The sequence below is a fragment of the Saccharomycodes ludwigii genome, chromosome III (genome assembly GCF_020623625.1).
Source record: "Saccharomycodes ludwigii strain NBRC 1722 chromosome III, whole genome shotgun sequence".
Classification (NCBI taxonomy): Eukaryota; Fungi; Ascomycota; class Saccharomycetes; order Saccharomycodales; family Saccharomycodaceae; genus Saccharomycodes; species Saccharomycodes ludwigii.
Genome location: NC_060202.1, coordinates 1,012,247 through 1,029,262, shown reverse-complemented (window position 1 = coordinate 1,029,262; position 17,016 = coordinate 1,012,247). Strand labels below are relative to the sequence as shown.

Below are 17,016 nucleotides of genomic sequence, written 5' to 3'. Positions count from 1 at the left end.
AGGAAGAGGGGAGGATAGAAAAAAGAGCAAAAATAAGCTAGACGTAATCTTATATAGATTTTCTCTTTTCCATTTTTTTTTTCTTTTTTAATAAAATCATAAAGTAATTTTCAGCAATGCAGCTTGTTTTAATCAAAGTATTGAAGCCATCTATCCTTTTTCTATATATATATATATATATATATATTTATTTTTTTGAAGCTTTTCAAATTTTGACCCTTTTTGTGTCGCGTAAATTTCTTAATTTGGTGTTGCTGCCACTATAATAAGAAGATGCTGTCTATTCCTATAAAAGGGTAAAATTATATAAAAACATTGTTAGGATTAGCTGTAGTATTGGAAGTAGCAGGCGTAATAGTTCCATCATTAGTTTTGGTACTAGTTAACCTGGCTTCCTCTTCATCTCTGATAGCTTGCAACCTAACAAAATAATTGTATAACACACCTTCATTTTCTTTTATCGAATCTTCAAACAACTTGATATCCTCCGAGTTACCTGTATTTTTACCGTCTTCATTACTTTCTACTAGTTCTTCATTACCGAATTCCTGTTGGAATTGATCTTCATCAACCATTTTGCTTTTTGTATGATCTGCTTGCAATTTCTTTAACAACAAGTCCATTCTTTTATTAGAACTTTGCAAATGAGAAATAGCATTTTCAATGGTTGATTTTTCCTTTTCTAGCTGTGAAGCAGTATAATTTTGAATAGCTTCTTTGAATTCTATAGTTTTGATGGGTCTAATATTTGATTGAAAAGGCATTTCTTTTTTTCTGTATTGTATTGTATTGTATTGTATTGTACTGGAAATATGGGTTATAGATGGTTTATAGTTAAGAGAGAGATATTAATAAGTGATTAAGTATATAAAGTTTTTGTAACAAGAAATGATGATTTGTTGTTATTACAATATATATATATATATATATATATTAAATTTCTCTCACATCCTTTGCCAAAAAAAGGAAGGTAAATATCAAATTGCTCATAATATAAAAAAAATAGAACTCCATTGATTTTAAAAATAGTCAAAATCTCCAAGCACTTTTTCCCCTTTTTTTTCATCCATTCGTCCAGTTGTGTATCCCACTGTCCATTGTTGATACCCGGCCATAATCTATTTTTAACTATTTAAAATCATTCACAGAAACCATTTTCTCATTTTTTTTACATATTTTGTAGTATTGATCTTCGTTATACGTATATCTAATACCATATTTCTAGTTCAACTCTTTCTCTTGTATTATTATCATTTTAATCATCTTTTCTGAGGAAGAAAAAAAAAAAAAGAAAGGAAAATCAAACAAGTAAAAATAAGTGATCCTTTTTCCCCCTTATTACCCGCAATATCATGGAAATATCTACAATTGATGACTTCGTTTTAATTGATAATGAACTAAAACAAATAGAATTGAAAAGAGAAGAATTAGCTACAACGATTCCAAATTTGTCAAAAAAAGCTATTTGTGATGAAAAACCAGCTGATGTTTCCAATGAAATTAATTCTAGCCTAGTTTATCTTGCTAGTGACTTATCTCATATTAATCAATTATCTGATTTAGATCAATTAGTTAAAACATATGGTGCTTCAATTAAAAATTTGGAAACTTATCAGCATATTTCACAAGTTTTACATGAAAGGCAATTGGAACAAGAGAATCTAAATTTATATTACAAAACTAATGAAATTGATAGCAAAGTTAAAAATCTTTCTTCTGTTGATGAGTTTTATAATTTGATCAATACTACTATACTCTCCGATCCGCTTATTTCCACCAACATCAAAGATGTCTTGAAAAAAAGTATTGAAAGCAAAATTAATGAATTTAAAAAGACTATTATACCAACTTTTCAACAACTATTATTAAATTCAAATTGGGATAAATTAAACAGCACTGAGAGCAGAAATAATGGACAGTATTTAAACAAAAATGTCGCTGACTCAATGAAGAAATATTCTGACGATTTATTTAAAATCAGTCTTATTTATAATGAAATTATGAAGCCAGAAATTAAACAATATTTTAATTTTGACTGTATTGCTAACAATTTTAATATAAAATTTATCTATCATTTCAACAGCAACATTGGCCACAATGACAACAATCCTACAAGTGAGCTGGAGACTCAAACCATCGATACATATTTTAAATTTTTGCACATTTATTTGAGTGAAAATTTATACAAATGCATATCCATTTTTCATAATGAAGATATCGGTCTAACAAAGGAACTTTGCCACCAGCAATTTATAAACCATATTTTGAACCCAATCAGAAAAAAAATACAAGCCACATTGAATTTTATTGTCAAATCACCTTCTGACAATAATTTAAACCATTTAGTAGTTTTAATTTCCCAAATTTTTATTACCGATAATACATTGTGGAAAATCTATTACTACGATTATTACGGGTTAGTCTCTTTGATTCCAGAAAACGTCCTACAGACATGGGTTGATTTTGAATCTACTCTGGCACAAAGACAATTCAAGAATTTCTTGACCTCAGGGTTGAACAATTTGTTGAAAAATGGTCCGGATTTTGTCAAATACTTGGAATCTCTTTTTGAGTACTTCACCCCGTTATTTTCTGTTAATTTGCCAAATTTTTTTAATCCACAGATTCAGGTGTTTAGAAATAATTTCTTACAATTAATTCAGTTGTTTAAAGATTTCAATATAAATTATAACAGCATCAATAATATCACTGATGCTACTGGCATTAACACTGCTGGAAGTTTGGGAAACTCAGATATGAAAAATGACGAAGAACTACAATTTAAAGAAAACGTTGTTAGATTGAGAAATATGCAATTAGTTTATGACGTGATGATACATTTAGAGAATAAGCCAGATTGTATTAAATTAACAAATATTTTCAATAAAAAGACAAAATCAACATTTGGTAACTTATTTTCTGGGGAATTGATCAATTATAAAGAATCTATTTTAGCCCTTAATGAATCTTTGGTCCATAGATTTAAAAAAATGTTTGGTGCTTCTTTAAGAACATACTTTAAGATAGATAGATGGAATTCTACAGGCGATGAATCCAATGCTCATAATGACAATGTTACCAATACTAACACATCTTGTTCTCCAGAACTTTTCTCATCAGTTAGTATAGTTAAAAAGTGCGTTGATGTGATGCGTTCATATAACTTGGATTCCTTAAATCTTGAACAATTTCAGTCAGGTTGTATGTCGATCATAATAAATTATTTAACAAACTATACATTAAAATTGAACGAATTTAGCAAAGATGGCTTGCTTCAGCTAATATGTGATTACAAGACATTAAAAATGAGTTTAGGATTCCAATCAGGTGAAATAATTTCACTTGATGATGGCTCTTTTTTGGATACCTTGAAGGTGTACAAAGTTTTAAAATTTTACAATGAGGAAAAAAAAAGTAAATGGCTAGATAAAAACTATATCAGGAAAAATAAATTCGATGATTTGAAGACTCAGTTGGATATTAAATATGCTTCAAATGATGAAATTGCCTATATTTTATATAAAATTGTGTAAGCAAAAGTGTATTAGGTTATTTATATACTTGCAAGAAAAAAAAAAAAAAAAAAAAAATTAATAATAACAATAATCAAGAAAAATGAAACTAAACAGTTGATAAATCTAAATCACTATCCTCTTTTAAATAGTTAAACATGTCCTCTTGCGGATTGCCGTCAATTAAAATGTTAGATAAAGTATTTTTGTTTTTATCGACAGTCATAGTACCGTTTCTTGAGATTATAGAAAATTTTGTTTTATTCTTATCTTCGGCAAGAAGAGAATCATTGCCATTTGTCATTTTTCTTGTAAAAGCCTCCACAAACTCACCCACAGTACTAATCATGCCTGTTGGGCCTACATCAAACAAACTATCTTTGGTTGGACTGGTAAGCCATTGTAAATCATCAGCATCCTCATCCCCTTCAATACTTTCCTCGCATTCCTTAATATCAATATCATGAGGTAAATTTGTTTCAGGAATATATTCATCATGCAAAAAATGTTCTTCTACTAAATGATCTATGACTGGCCAGCCATACCCATTTGGAAATCGTCTCCTAACAAAGATATTATTATGTGCATCTGATTTCAAAGCAACTACAACTTTTCTCCACGTTAATCCCTTGTGCCATTTTTTTGCAATTTCTTCTTCAGTTTTACGAAATGTTAAATTGGGTTGGAAAATATCGTAGAAAGAATATATTTTTTTCGCATCTGCTTTTGTTGCATATTTTTTTATATCTTCATATGCATAGACTTTATCATGGATAATAACATTTTCTCTAGATTTTGGTTCATATATATATTTAGGCGATGGAACTGGTTGCAATAAAACATTTGCTGCAGATTCTAACATTGTAGATTTAGGCAATTTTTTAGAGTATTGGTTATCTATTATACTTGCACTATCAGAGTCAATAATTTCGGTTGCATTGCTACCACTCATCTGTGGATTTGGCTGTTGCCATTGTGGTGCCAACAAGTTTATAGCTTTAGATATTGGTTTAACCACAGACTTGGTTATAAAATACTGATTCGAGCTATCCAATTCCTGCCTTTGCTTTGTACGATCACTATTTTTTTTGTAGGGGAATTTACCTAAATTATTCAAATTTTGTAAAATATCATCATAATCCAAATACATCAACGCCGATGTATATAAAGGAACGATCCCATCATTTATAGAATTGGCATATACAGTTCTATTTTTGAATTTTTTCAATAATCTCCTTGTATGTTTACATGGTAGCAGCGTCAACAATGGTTTACCGGTTGCTTCGTTATCTTTTAATCCCAAATCTTGTCCCGTTTTCCCAACAATCCCTACACTTAAAAAAAATTGAACAAAGGCTGGATTGTCAGTTACAACGCCTAAAAGTGGAGATGACAATGTAATAAAATTAATAGGTTCTACCTTGCTGAAAAAAGTTGGATACTTTAAACCGATGTAGGCTATAGCAAATGTTTGGATCAATCCACCTAAGGAGTGTCCCACAAATGAGATTTTCCTTATATTTTCGGTATACAGTTCATGGACTATATATTCAGCTAAATTTGTACCCAAATATTTAACTCCCTTTTCAGTCTTACAAACGTTCCCAGCATATCCTTGCACTATGATCTTGGGACTTGATTGCTCTATCTGTTCTTTTAAATAAAACATATCAGCGGTTAAGTTTGAATGTAAGCCATGGGCTAAAATCACTAAATGTTCCTTTTCTAAATTCTTATCCAATTTTCTAGGCAAATTCCATAAATCTAAAGTATTTAGTCTATCAATGGTTAGTCTGTCTCTATCTAAATTGTCGTCACCCCATATAAGAACATCAAAAGTAATGGATGCATTTGTAGTAAAGATTATTTGACTTACTACATCCAAAATCCATACATATTCATTTCTTATTTTATGCATCTGTAACTCAAAGTTAAAGGATCTTTGCGGTTGTAGGTCTAGTTCATACTTGGGCTGGTCTGCTGTTATAAATGAATGCTGATTATGGTGGTATTGGCTTGTTCTAATGTCACAGTATAATGAATAAGGTCCGATCAAATATGCCGCTCTTTTGGATAAATTTTCTAAATTTTTCACCTTGACATGTAAGCTACCCAACTTCAAATTTTGGGGTATTGTAGTTCCCTCAAATAAATTATATTTAATTATATACCTTTCGATCTCACCAACCTTTACTGTCGATCTATTTTTATAATATTCTTGAGACTGCATCAATTTGGATGAACATTTATCGTTATTTTTTTTTTTTCATTAGCAAGAAATTGATACTAGAACATTTTCAATAATTAAATAATTTTATCTTCCAGTGTGATATTCTAGGGGAAAGAAAAAAAAAAAAAAAAATTAGAAAGAAAAAGAAAAAGAAAAAGAAAAAAAAATTGTTGAAATTAACTGATTTTCTTGAACTTTTATATAAACGATGCATTATATTTAACTGTTCATTTATTTGAAAGTTTTAAAATACTTTTTGAGCTATAAACTTGCTTTCTATTATTACCATCACAATGTCTAAAAATAAAAAACAAAAAAAATATATATAGAATTACATTTCTAAATCCATACACCACATAATAAACATTAAAAATTATAATTTTAAGGATCAAAAGCGAACCGCTCATCATAAATAAGTTATTTAATCGTTGAAAATATATTTTTTAAAAGTATATAAATCTTTTAAATAAGCCAATATAGTGACTTGCATGACAAGTAACTAACATATTTACATGAATATTAGACACACACACACACATATATATATATGTATCAGTTTTGACCAACGTTATTTAATAACTGTTTGGCTTTTATATCATTATCATATTTCTCCATAGAATCTATTAGAGCGTCAAATTTCTGACCATTCATTACAGATTCCATGTCCAATATGCTAAAATTACACCTATGATCGGTAATTCTGTTTTGGGGATAGTTGTACGTGCGGATTTTATCACTTCTATCTGTACTTGTAACCTGATCTGTTCTTGCCTTTCTTGCCTTTTCTTCTTTTTCCTTTCTTTCCAATTCAGCCAATTTGGCTCTCAAAATACCAAAGGCTTTAGCCTTATTTTTGTGTTGTGATCTTTCATCTTGCATACTAACAACTATCCCACTTGGATAATGCGTTAATCTAACAGCACTATCTGTAGTATTAACGTGTTGTCCACCTTTGCCACGTGCTCTCATAACGTCTATTCTAATTTCTTCTGGTTTAAAGGTACGCTCATATGCGTCTGTTTCCCTTTCATCTTCACCCCCCATTTGAGGTAAAACAACAACTGCCGCGGTGGAAGTGTGTGTTCTGCCTTTAGTTTCTGTAGCTGGGATTCTTTGTACTCTATGAACACCTGACTCAAACTTCATTCTATCATATGATCCAGGTTCATCTATGGCCAAAATAGCTTCAACTATCCCATTGCCTTGTTCGTTTTCAGTTTCAGAAACAACTCTGTATGCCCATTTTTTATGATGTGCATAGTTTATGTACATGTTTAATAAATCTTGAGCAAAAATCATGGCTTCAGTACCGCCAACACCTGGTCTCAATTCCAATAAGCAGGATTTATCCGCAAATGGATGGGGTGGTAATAATTTATGAAACAATAATTGTTTGCTCTTCTCCAGGTTAGGATATATCTCTTTGATTTCTTCTTCCGCATCCTCACTTAAAGTTGGATCCTGTTTAACCATTTCTTCCAACTCTTTAAATTGTTCATAATTGGCTTGGTATTCTTTTAGCGCATCGGTGATAGAGCATAATTTAGCATACTTTTTTTGTTGTTCAACATTAAACCCGCCACCAGAATTATTATTTTGAGCCATAAGGCTTTCTAATCGAGTCAATTCTTCCTGGAATTTTGATGCTCTCAGTATCAAAGACGGATTCAATGGTTTGAACGTAATATCTTGAGAATGAAATCTTTTAAAAAGTAAAATTGGATTAATTCGGAAAATATTCTTGCACATTTTATTCCATGGATGTGTCTTAAAACAAACAACAGTAATATTTTGAAGTTGATTACTTTTATTTCCAGGTTCTTTTTCTCACAAAAAGAAAAAAAAAGGTTTATTGGAAAGAATTGTCGATGAGATTGATTTGTGATAGGAGTGCTATTAACAATGATAAATTGTACCAAAATTTTTCAATAATCACGAAAAAAAAAAAAAAAAAAAAAAAAAAAAATTTTAAATTGTTATAACATATATGAATATATTATAAGATCTTATGCAACAAATAATTAATACGTTTCACTTATTTTAAAACTAGATATTTTTACAAGAAAAAGAAAAAAGGAAAAAAAAAAAAAAAAAAAAAAATAATTAAATAATTAATTAATTAATTCTTCATGTCAAATAGTTTATACAGCAAAGAAAAAAAAGTTGGTGAAGGTACATTTGCTATTGTTTATCTTGGACGTCAGTTAGAAGGAACAACAGTAAAAAGGAATGTAGCTATTAAAGAAATTAAAACTTCTGAATTTAAAGATGGCTTGGATATGAGTGCCATAAGAGAAGTGAAATATTTACAAGAGCTCAAACATGTTAATGTTATTGAATTGGTGGATATCTATAATGAAAAGGGAAACTTAAATTTAGTATTAGAATTTCTACCAGCAGATTTAGAAATGATTATTAAAGACAGCTCCATTCTTTTTACGCAAGCTGATATTAAGTCATGGTTACTAATGGCCTTAAGGGGTGTTCATCATTGCCATAGAAATTTCATATTGCATAGAGATTTAAAGCCAAATAATTTGTTATTGGCACCAGATGGCCAATTAAAATTAGCAGATTTCGGTTTGGCAAGATCAATTCCATCACCACAAGAACAATTAACAAGCAATGTTGTAACAAGGTGGTATAGGGCACCAGAATTACTTTTCGGTGCTAAGCATTATACATGGGCTGTCGATATATGGTCCATTGGTGTGATATTTGCTGAATTAATGCTAAGAATACCATATTTACCAGGTAAAGATGATATAGATCAAATAGATGTTACATTTAGAGCACTAGGTACCCCTACCGAGAAATTGTGGCCTGAAGTTTCCAGTTTTCCCACATACAACAAAATTAAAATGTATCCAGCGCCTTCAAGAGATGAATTAAGAAAGAGATTTATTGCAGCGACAGAAAATGCACTAAATTTAATGAGCGGTATGTTATTAATGAATCCACACGCTAGATGGGATTCAGTGAAATGTCTTCAAAGTGATTATTTTACAGAGTTACCAGAACCCACGGAGCCATCTCAATTACCTAAACTAAATAAAAAGGACTAGACATAAACATTTAGAATTATAACGCTATTTTTTTTTTTTTTTCTTTTTTTTTTTTTAAAAGTATTTAGATTTAATGTACCTTCCAATTGCAATGCTGCTGGTTAATCCGGGACTTTCAATTCCCATCAAATTAATGAACCCTGGGAAACCTTCTTCTTCTTTAATATAGTAATCTTCAAAACCCTTTTCCCCTGGACCTTGTAATTTAGGCCTAATGCCTGAGTATGCAGGTTCTAATTGGTCCATAGATATATGAGGATAATAATTTATTATTTGTTCATATGCATATTTCAGATTGCTTGTGTTGACTTCATAATCAGCGGGAGAATTAACGTATTCCATGTCAGGCCCAAACCTTATATTATAATCTGGGTCAATAGTTAAATGTGTACCTAACGATTTCCCGTTTTTTGGAGGAATAGGGTAGATCAAATGTCTTACAGGTGGTACTGTAGATGTATTCAACTTGAAATAATTTCCTTTACCATAATAAATCCTTTTGTGCCTTTCCAAAGGAAGCAGCATATTAGCAACTTTATCACTGTATAAGCCAGCACAATTAATAACGTTATCAACAGTAATTTCAATTTCCTCATTTGATGGCACATCTTTGCATAAAACAGTATATTCTTTAGAGGATGAAGAATAGTCCATATTCAAGACCTCGGTATTTAAAATAATATCGCCATCATTAGTTTTCAATTCTGACTCTAAATAAGCCATTAAGGAATGTGAATTAATAATACCTGTGGTTGGAGATAGCAGTCCACCTCTATTTGCAACAATGGATGGTTCCAGATATTGCATCTTGTTAGATGGAATTAGTTGTACAGGCACACCTAATTCTTCTTTACATTTGGTATACATATTTTCAATGACAAAATCATCATAATCAGTTTGAGCAACTATAATTTTCCCACATTTGATCCAATCCACACCGCTTATTCTAGGTTTCAGCTCATTATAAATGATATTTTTCCCCTCAATACATAATTTGCCTTTTAAGGAATCTTTTGGGTAGTATAAACCAGCATGAATAACCTCACTGTTTCTACTACTTGTTTCCATACCAAATTGTTTATTTTTTTCAATAACTAAAACACTGGATCCATTAATTTTTGATAATTCTGATGCCACAGCTAAACCAACTACACCAGCCCCTATAACGGCATGTGAATAATCAGAAGCAAATCTGCAAAAAGAAATACCTAATCCTAAAGTTTTTCTAACTAACATTATTTTTTTTTTTATTTTTAATTTTATTTTTATATTTATTTAATTGTTGTGTAAACATATTCCAAATATGTACGTATATATATATATATATATATATCTATAAAAGATTAATATTTATATTTTTCTTTTTTTTTTTTTTTTTTTTCTTTTCCTTTTTTATATATTTCATTTTTCGTTTTTTATTGCATATCTTGAAACCGGTCTATAATTTTTTTTTATCTTGATAGGATATAAGCACCTTATTTATATTTATTATTATTTTTTTTTTTTCACTTAGGGTAGCTGAATAGGAAAAGCTACAAGTATTCTTAAAAAAATAAAATCTATAGGGAAAATAAGAATGATATATGCTCGTAATATATTACAAAAAGGTACTATTACCAGATTCTATACAACAATAACCAATAAAATATCGACTGAAAATATTACTAAAAAGACAATCAAAAGACCACCATTCTATAAAGTGTTTCCAAAGAAAAAATTTATAAGTAAGATTTTATTTGAGCTAGGATCTGATCACACATATGGTAAATTATATCCAATATATGAATCTATTTACGATAATTTAGATGGACCAGACGTTAAAATTAAAGTTCCTCCTGAAATTAAAGCAAATGCCATGATGCTGATGAAAAAAACATTGGAAAGAGTTAGATTTAAAACAAAAGCAATTAACAAACACTTATTAGCACTTGAAAATGAAATTTTGGATAAAGCTGCAGAAATGGGTGATGATGATGCAATATCTTTATTGGCATTTGAAGTATTAAAATGTCCGGAGGAAAATACAAAAGAAGACGTGGAATATGCCAAAAAATTAATAGAACATTTATATAAAGTTAAGAAACATCCACTAACAACAAAATTGGCAGGTGACTTGGCATTAAAAAATAAAGATTACGATAAAGCTTTGAGTTTTTATAAACAATTTTTAAGTAAAGAAAATGATACATATTTGGCAGGCACTGTTTATGAACAAATAGGCAAATTATACTTCCAAACAACAAATTTATCTGAAGCGGAAAATAATTTTTTAAAAGCTATCAAATATTCCCCCATTGAACAGGTAGTACAATCCTACTTCTATTTAAGTCAGTTGTACACAAACTCAGATCCACAAAAGTCTAAGAAATATCTGGAATTTTGCGCCTCTCAAGGATTTAAAGAATCGTTTAAATTGCTAGGGTTTTTGGAAATGAACTATTTTGGCGACTTAATTAAAGCAAGAGAGTGGTTTGGTTTGGGAATGGAAGTTTTTGATTTAGAATGTTATGTAGGATATTTTGATTGTTGTTGGAGACTGAAAAGTTGGGAAAAATGTTGGCATTGCTATAGTTCGATAAAAAAACTAGCTGCAACGAATGAACGAGCAAAAACATTATTACACAATTTTGAACTATATAGAAGAGACACAATAACAGAATTGAATACAATAGTCTCTAGAGAGGGCATTGACCACGATAATAAGGTATTACTGGATAGAAATGGTAGATGGAATTAAGCCCATGGCCTTTTATGATAAACAACGACATCCCCGCTGCGACGGGAGTCCCAATGGATAAATGAATTGGAAAATCTGGTATATTCAAAATAAGGACTGTCTTCTAGATACTGTTTCATAAACTCATCATCTAAATGCTGGAAAATCACAAGAAATTCGGGCCATTCATGTAAATACTGTTTGCCGGGACTTCTCAAGCCTTTATTGTAGACCGGGGGAAAGTTTTGATATAAAAATAATTGGATATTATCATATAGATAATCGCTTTCGTCCATATACTCTAAAAGGAGTTTATCGGAGTTTGTGTCTTCTAACAAATGGAGTGGCGGCTCACAAGTAATATACCATAAATCTTGTATGTTGTTCTTGTGCAAATGCGACTGCCAAGGTGTCGAATGACACGGCATTATAAAGCCCACGCTGGTGATATCACCCTTAATTGAGTGGAAAAAATACATAACATCCATAACACCTCCTTCTTGAACTCTACAGAGGAACAAAGCTGCAATTGTACTTATAGTTGGCAAAATCCAAAAAAAATTATTATTTAAATTTAATTTATAACGTGCTGTCAATTTAAATAGTGCGAATGTGGAAATTATTTGGAAAAATGGTTGAAGTGGGTAAATAAATCTGAATTCCTTATGAGATATCATAGAGTACACAATTATATTCATCAGTATAATAAATTTGATTAGTTTGAAAATGTGTCTGTTGTCTTTACCTGTATATAATGGGGTGATCATTCCGTATAAGAAAAGGGGTAAATTATAACCTAAAATAATTGGAACGCTTTGAAATATATGGAAATTCCATGGTGCTTGTCCATAAAATTTAGACAAAGAGCTGGTAAAGTTAAATTTGATAAATTTGAATACTGGGAAAGTTAAATGACCATAAAAATAGTAATCGATTAGACAGTTAAGAGCAAGCGCAAACGAAAAACTTTTGATTGCGGCATTAACGATTCTTAGTATTTGCATCCATTTTCTATTGCTTAACAGTTGATAAAGCTTATGTATTCCTAGCCACAACCAAATAAAGCCATTCGTTGGTCTTTGCAATATAGTAAACATGCTTATAAACATACTTAATGAAAAAGAAAACTGATTGATTTGCAAATTTTCAAAAGACCAATCCCAATAATACAAAGCTATGGAAGTTAGTGACATTTCAAAAGAATTGATAAAAGTTCTAGTGATAAAAAAGTTATTAAAAAAATTAGTCAAAGTTAAGATAGTGATGATTTTTATTATAGTTGGTCCGTTTCTATTTTTATCTTCCTTGGCAAAAGTTAGGTTATAAATTTTGTAGGCTAACATAACTGTGTAATACTCACCAATTGATGAAATAAAGGCCATTATTAATTTTGGTACATACAATACCAATAAATAGCCAGTTTCCTGTGGTATCGCATTGGTTAAAAGTGAGAATTCTTTTAATATACCCAACAAAAAGTTAGATTCTTTCAAATACTTATTTTGTAAAACAATTGATAATAATATTTTGTCAAAAGTTGACAATATAAAATATATGCAACTTGATATAATGGAACATGATCTATAACCTAATTCAAAAATAAAAGGGAAAGCGTAGCTCCTTAGTCCGATGTTCCATTCCCAAGTTAGATTGCCGTATCCAAAAGCTTTTAAATGTGCTGGTTCTAAAGATTGCCAAAACTCATCGGCTTGGAAAAATGTTTTTGTCAAAAAGGCATTAAAAATGCGATATATTAGAATGAGTTTAAATAGCGTCGACGATTTTCTCATTTTATACAAGATGGCTGGAGTTTGCTATAAAATATTTATTATGACTTTAGGTAATAGATAGAGGGAAATTGTTTAACTTTTTGTAAGTTATGGGAAAAACTATAAGATTGACTAAAAGTTTTGAAGTTTTTTTTTTTTTTTTTTTTTTTTATCCCCTAGAAAAAAAGAAAGCTAAAGCAGCCGAATTTTTTTTTTTTTTTGTTTCATTTTCTTCTTTTATTTCCACACAAAAGATTTATTAGCCTATGTTCAATAATATGAAAAGCCAAATAAAATAACTAAACAATTTAATTATAGAAAAAAAGACAAATATATAAATAAATATTTACAGTTCAAATTGAAAATTAAAAAGAAAATGCAAAATTTTACTGGTCAAAGTAGGAAAAGAAGAGTTAATTTAAGCACAACTTCACGTCGTAATAGACAAGAATTAATTAAAAATGCATCACAGGAAAGAGAAAAGAGAGCTTTAGAAAAAAAGAAATTGATTAGTAGTATAAAAATACAATCCAAAATAAGAACATTTTTGAGTAATAAGAAACTTGCCTTTAAAATAAAAACCAATTATGCTACTCTTGGGAACACATCTAATTTAATATTAATTCTTTTCGGTACACGTATTTTAAAATATTTTAGTTTATTGGATCTTAAAACTATTATTAACGATATTGACGTGGGAAGTGCCAGTTTTCATAAATGTGTGGCAAAGATATTAATTAAACTATTGAATTATAAAGAAGTGCAGCAAGATACTGAAATAACAAATATAATTTTTGGGAAATTGGGGAAATTGGCCACACCATTATCAGGACATGATTATTATACTGAAATTTTAAAGTTTGTTCTTAATGGCGACTATAAGGATAGGGGACCATTTAGTAAGTATAACGAGTTTTGTAACTTTGTCAATGCTTGTATGTCTCCTTTGTTGTTTTTACGTATTTTACAATTAGATGTGGAACAAGTTGTACACCAACGAAATTTCACCGAACTTTTGCATAATTTAGACCCTACTATGTGGTTTACTGACTTTCCAGTCGATGAAATTGAAGAGCTATCTTTGGCTCCCTTGGTCAGAAACATTGGATTTGAGTTTATAAATTGTTATGGCAATGAGGATGGCAAATGTGATGCATTTTTTCAAATATATTTAAAAGTTCTATACAAAGCAAAGAACTCATTTAAATCATTTTGTTATTCCAAGTTGGATACCGGTATTTTTTCTCCATCATATCTCAGTTTTGTTAGCCAATGTAGATATAAAATATTAGAGTGTATATCTCAGGACTTCGCAGCTGTGTTTAATTTTCTTTACAGGTTTTCACCAGATAAATCTACGGCATATTCCGTATGTTTGAGTTTGATAGTAAAACCTAATTGGATGAAGGGTTTGCATGAGGCCTGTTTCTCTGACAAGATCACTTCTAATACTTCTGAAAACGATACAACTGAGAAACTGGGTGATTGGTGCTCTGACAAAATTTCTTTACTAATCAAGGTATTAGAAACTTATTTGATACTTGTAACTGATTATGAGTTGTTAAATCCAGTTTCTGCCACGATTAATTATCCAATTAATTATTTCAAACAGGTGTGCAAGTTTATAAAGGAAACTGTGTTTAAACAATACAGAAATAGGATAGTTGAAAGCACAAACATTTTTGTTAAAAATGAGGATACACTTGGGAATTATGCTGAAATTCTACATAAAATATATATCAGGGACACGAGAATTAAGATATTTCCCACAGATTTTTGGGTTATTGAAGATGCTGATTTTCAAGAAAATATTAAGATAGATACTTTAGTTTTCCAATACGTTGAATATTACAGAGACTCTGCAGAAAATCTTTTCCATAATGTGGAAGAACAGAAAACATCCGTTGGCCTTCGAGAAATAAAGAAAACCCATCAGTATTACGAGAGAGAGAAAAAGGAGATAATGGATAAGTTTATTCAGAGGAAAAAATTGACTAGGGAGGCTACATCTAAACAATTAATGAAATTCTATATGTTATACAAGTTCCCGTATTTTATTCCTTTTATGCAAAGAGTGGATTGGTTTTATAAATTAATTGCTAAAGATGAGTACTTCTTTGATGTGAATCAAGATATGCCGATTTGGCCGTTACAAAACCTTACTGGTGCGATTGCCAATCATGGCCGTAGAGGCAGAATAGAGGCTACTATTTCTAGGGAACATATATTAGAAAATGCTTATGATGCATTCAACTCCGTTGGCGAATTGCTAAAGGGCCAATTAGCATTGACTTTTACCAATGAAGTTGGGGGTATAGAGGCAGGAATTGATGGCGGGGGCCTAACAAAAGAGTTTTTGACAGGTATCTGTGAAGAAGGCTTTAAGAATCGACCAGAATTATTTAAAAATAATAGCAATAATGAGGTGTACCCTACAGAATATCATGATAATAGGATGGACTTGAACTACACCTTTTTTATGGGGAAAATTTTGGGTAAATGTTTGTTTGAGCATGTTTTAATTGATGTTTCCTTTGCAAGTTTTTTTTTAAATAAGCTATTGATGGATGACGAACATCTTGCATCTAGTACTTTTGATGAGTTGAATAGCTTAGATCCAGAATTGTACAAGAATTTGATCAAGTTATTATCGTTAAAAAGTAATGGCAAGGGAAGTGGAGAAGATATTGAGGCATTGGGACTATACTTTGAAATAGATATTAAAGATTACTATGGAAACAGTAAAAGTGTGGAGTTAATCGCTGGCGGATCGGGAATTAAAGTGGATAGTAAAAACCTTTTTAAATATATATTGGCAGTCGCAGACTTTAAATTAAACAGACAATATCAAGCATCCATAGCATATTTTAAAAACGGGTTCAATACGATTATACCTCAACATTGGATTTGTATATTTAGCGCCAAAGAGTTGCAAACTTTAATCAGTGGTGGTATTGATCAAAAAATAGACATAGATAATTTACGTGCAAATACAGAATACGGTGGTTTTACAGAGGATGATATAACTATTAAATATTTCTGGGAGGTTTTAGATGAGTTTGATGATGAACAAAGAAGTAAGTTTGTTAAATTTATTACATCCGTACCCAAACCACCGTTGCAGGGATTCCAATCGTTGAATCCTAAATTTGGCATAAGAAATGCTGGATACACCAACAGGAATAGGTTGCCTACAGCTTCAACATGTGTTAACTTGTTAAAGTTACCTGATTACAGGGACAAAGAGTTGTTAAGAGAAAAGTTGCTGTATTCTATCAACAGTGATGCAAATTTTGAGTTATCGTGATGGATGAGGGGGAATTGGATGATGGCAGAAGCATAGAAAGAAAGAAAGAAAGAAAAGATTATTGAAAGTCATCATTGACGACAGGAAGATCTTTATTATTATGAATGTGTTAATTTACCCCCTATTTATTTATTTATTTATTCATTTATTTATTTATTTATTTATTTATTGAATATATAAAAAAAAAAAAAGATGGGTGGCAAATATGATCGTGGTAAATAACAAAGCAAAAAGAGTAAAAAAAAAAACAAAAAAACAATCATTCAATGTTCATGTAGAACGCGGGGGGAGGAGTGTGGTGTGGGTGTTTGAATATGTTTATTTTATTTTCCGTTACGAATAAAAATCAAATCCCTTTTTTTTATTTTTTTTTTTTTGTAATTTTCGGATAATTAAATTATTATTATGGAGAGAACA

General features: G+C 30.3%; 9 protein-coding genes across 9 annotated transcripts; 4 read left to right on the top strand and 5 right to left on the bottom strand.

Annotated features, from left to right (window-relative positions):
* Positions 1-302: 302 nt before the first annotated feature.
* On the bottom strand, positions 303-764 carry TMA17 (Tma17p; the record flags this gene model as incomplete). The annotated part of the gene is made up of 1 exon (XM_046077397.1): positions 303-764. The coding sequence occupies one exon, from the start codon at positions 762-764 to the stop codon at positions 303-305; it is 462 nt and encodes a 153-aa protein (XP_045935154.1).
* Positions 765-1,352: 588 nt separating this feature from the next.
* On the top strand, positions 1,353-3,533 carry TIP20 (Tip20p; the record flags this gene model as incomplete). The annotated part of the gene is made up of 1 exon (XM_046077396.1): positions 1,353-3,533. The coding sequence occupies one exon, from the start codon at positions 1,353-1,355 to the stop codon at positions 3,531-3,533; it is 2,181 nt and encodes a 726-aa protein (XP_045935153.1).
* An 88-nt stretch (positions 3,534-3,621) lies between these two features.
* On the bottom strand, positions 3,622-5,742 carry SCDLUD_002705 (lipase ROG1 family protein; the record flags this gene model as incomplete). Its single annotated transcript, XM_046077395.1, has 1 exon — positions 3,622-5,742. The coding sequence occupies one exon, from the start codon at positions 5,740-5,742 to the stop codon at positions 3,622-3,624; it is 2,121 nt and encodes a 706-aa protein (XP_045935152.1).
* A 552-nt stretch (positions 5,743-6,294) lies between these two features.
* On the bottom strand, positions 6,295-7,491 carry MRF1 (Mrf1p; the record flags this gene model as incomplete). Its single annotated transcript, XM_046077394.1, has 1 exon — positions 6,295-7,491. The coding sequence occupies one exon, from the start codon at positions 7,489-7,491 to the stop codon at positions 6,295-6,297; it is 1,197 nt and encodes a 398-aa protein (XP_045935151.1).
* A 380-nt stretch (positions 7,492-7,871) lies between these two features.
* KIN28 (TFIIH complex serine/threonine-protein kinase subunit KIN28) lies at positions 7,872-8,807 on the top strand (the record flags this gene model as incomplete). Its single annotated transcript, XM_046077393.1, has 1 exon — positions 7,872-8,807. One exon carries the CDS (start codon positions 7,872-7,874, stop codon positions 8,805-8,807), a length of 936 nt encoding a protein of 311 aa, XP_045935150.1.
* Positions 8,808-8,861: 54 nt separating this feature from the next.
* On the bottom strand, positions 8,862-10,043 carry SCDLUD_002702 (NAD(P)/FAD-dependent oxidoreductase; the record flags this gene model as incomplete). Its single annotated transcript, XM_046077392.1, has 1 exon — positions 8,862-10,043. One exon carries the CDS (start codon positions 10,041-10,043, stop codon positions 8,862-8,864), a length of 1,182 nt encoding a protein of 393 aa, XP_045935149.1.
* Positions 10,044-10,383: 340 nt separating this feature from the next.
* MSS2 (Mss2p) lies at positions 10,384-11,544 on the top strand (the record flags this gene model as incomplete). The annotated part of the gene is made up of 1 exon (XM_046077391.1): positions 10,384-11,544. One exon carries the CDS (start codon positions 10,384-10,386, stop codon positions 11,542-11,544), a length of 1,161 nt encoding a protein of 386 aa, XP_045935148.1.
* GPI10 (putative glycosylphosphatidylinositol-alpha 1,2 mannosyltransferase) lies at positions 11,541-13,313 on the bottom strand (the record flags this gene model as incomplete). The annotated part of the gene is made up of 1 exon (XM_046081405.1): positions 11,541-13,313. The coding sequence occupies one exon, from the start codon at positions 13,311-13,313 to the stop codon at positions 11,541-11,543; it is 1,773 nt and encodes a 590-aa protein (XP_045935147.1).
* Positions 13,314-13,668: 355 nt separating this feature from the next.
* Positions 13,669-16,599, top strand: HUL5 (ubiquitin-ubiquitin ligase HUL5; the record flags this gene model as incomplete). Its single annotated transcript, XM_046077390.1, has 1 exon — positions 13,669-16,599. The coding sequence occupies one exon, from the start codon at positions 13,669-13,671 to the stop codon at positions 16,597-16,599; it is 2,931 nt and encodes a 976-aa protein (XP_045935146.1).
* Positions 16,600-17,016: the final 417 nt, after the last annotated feature.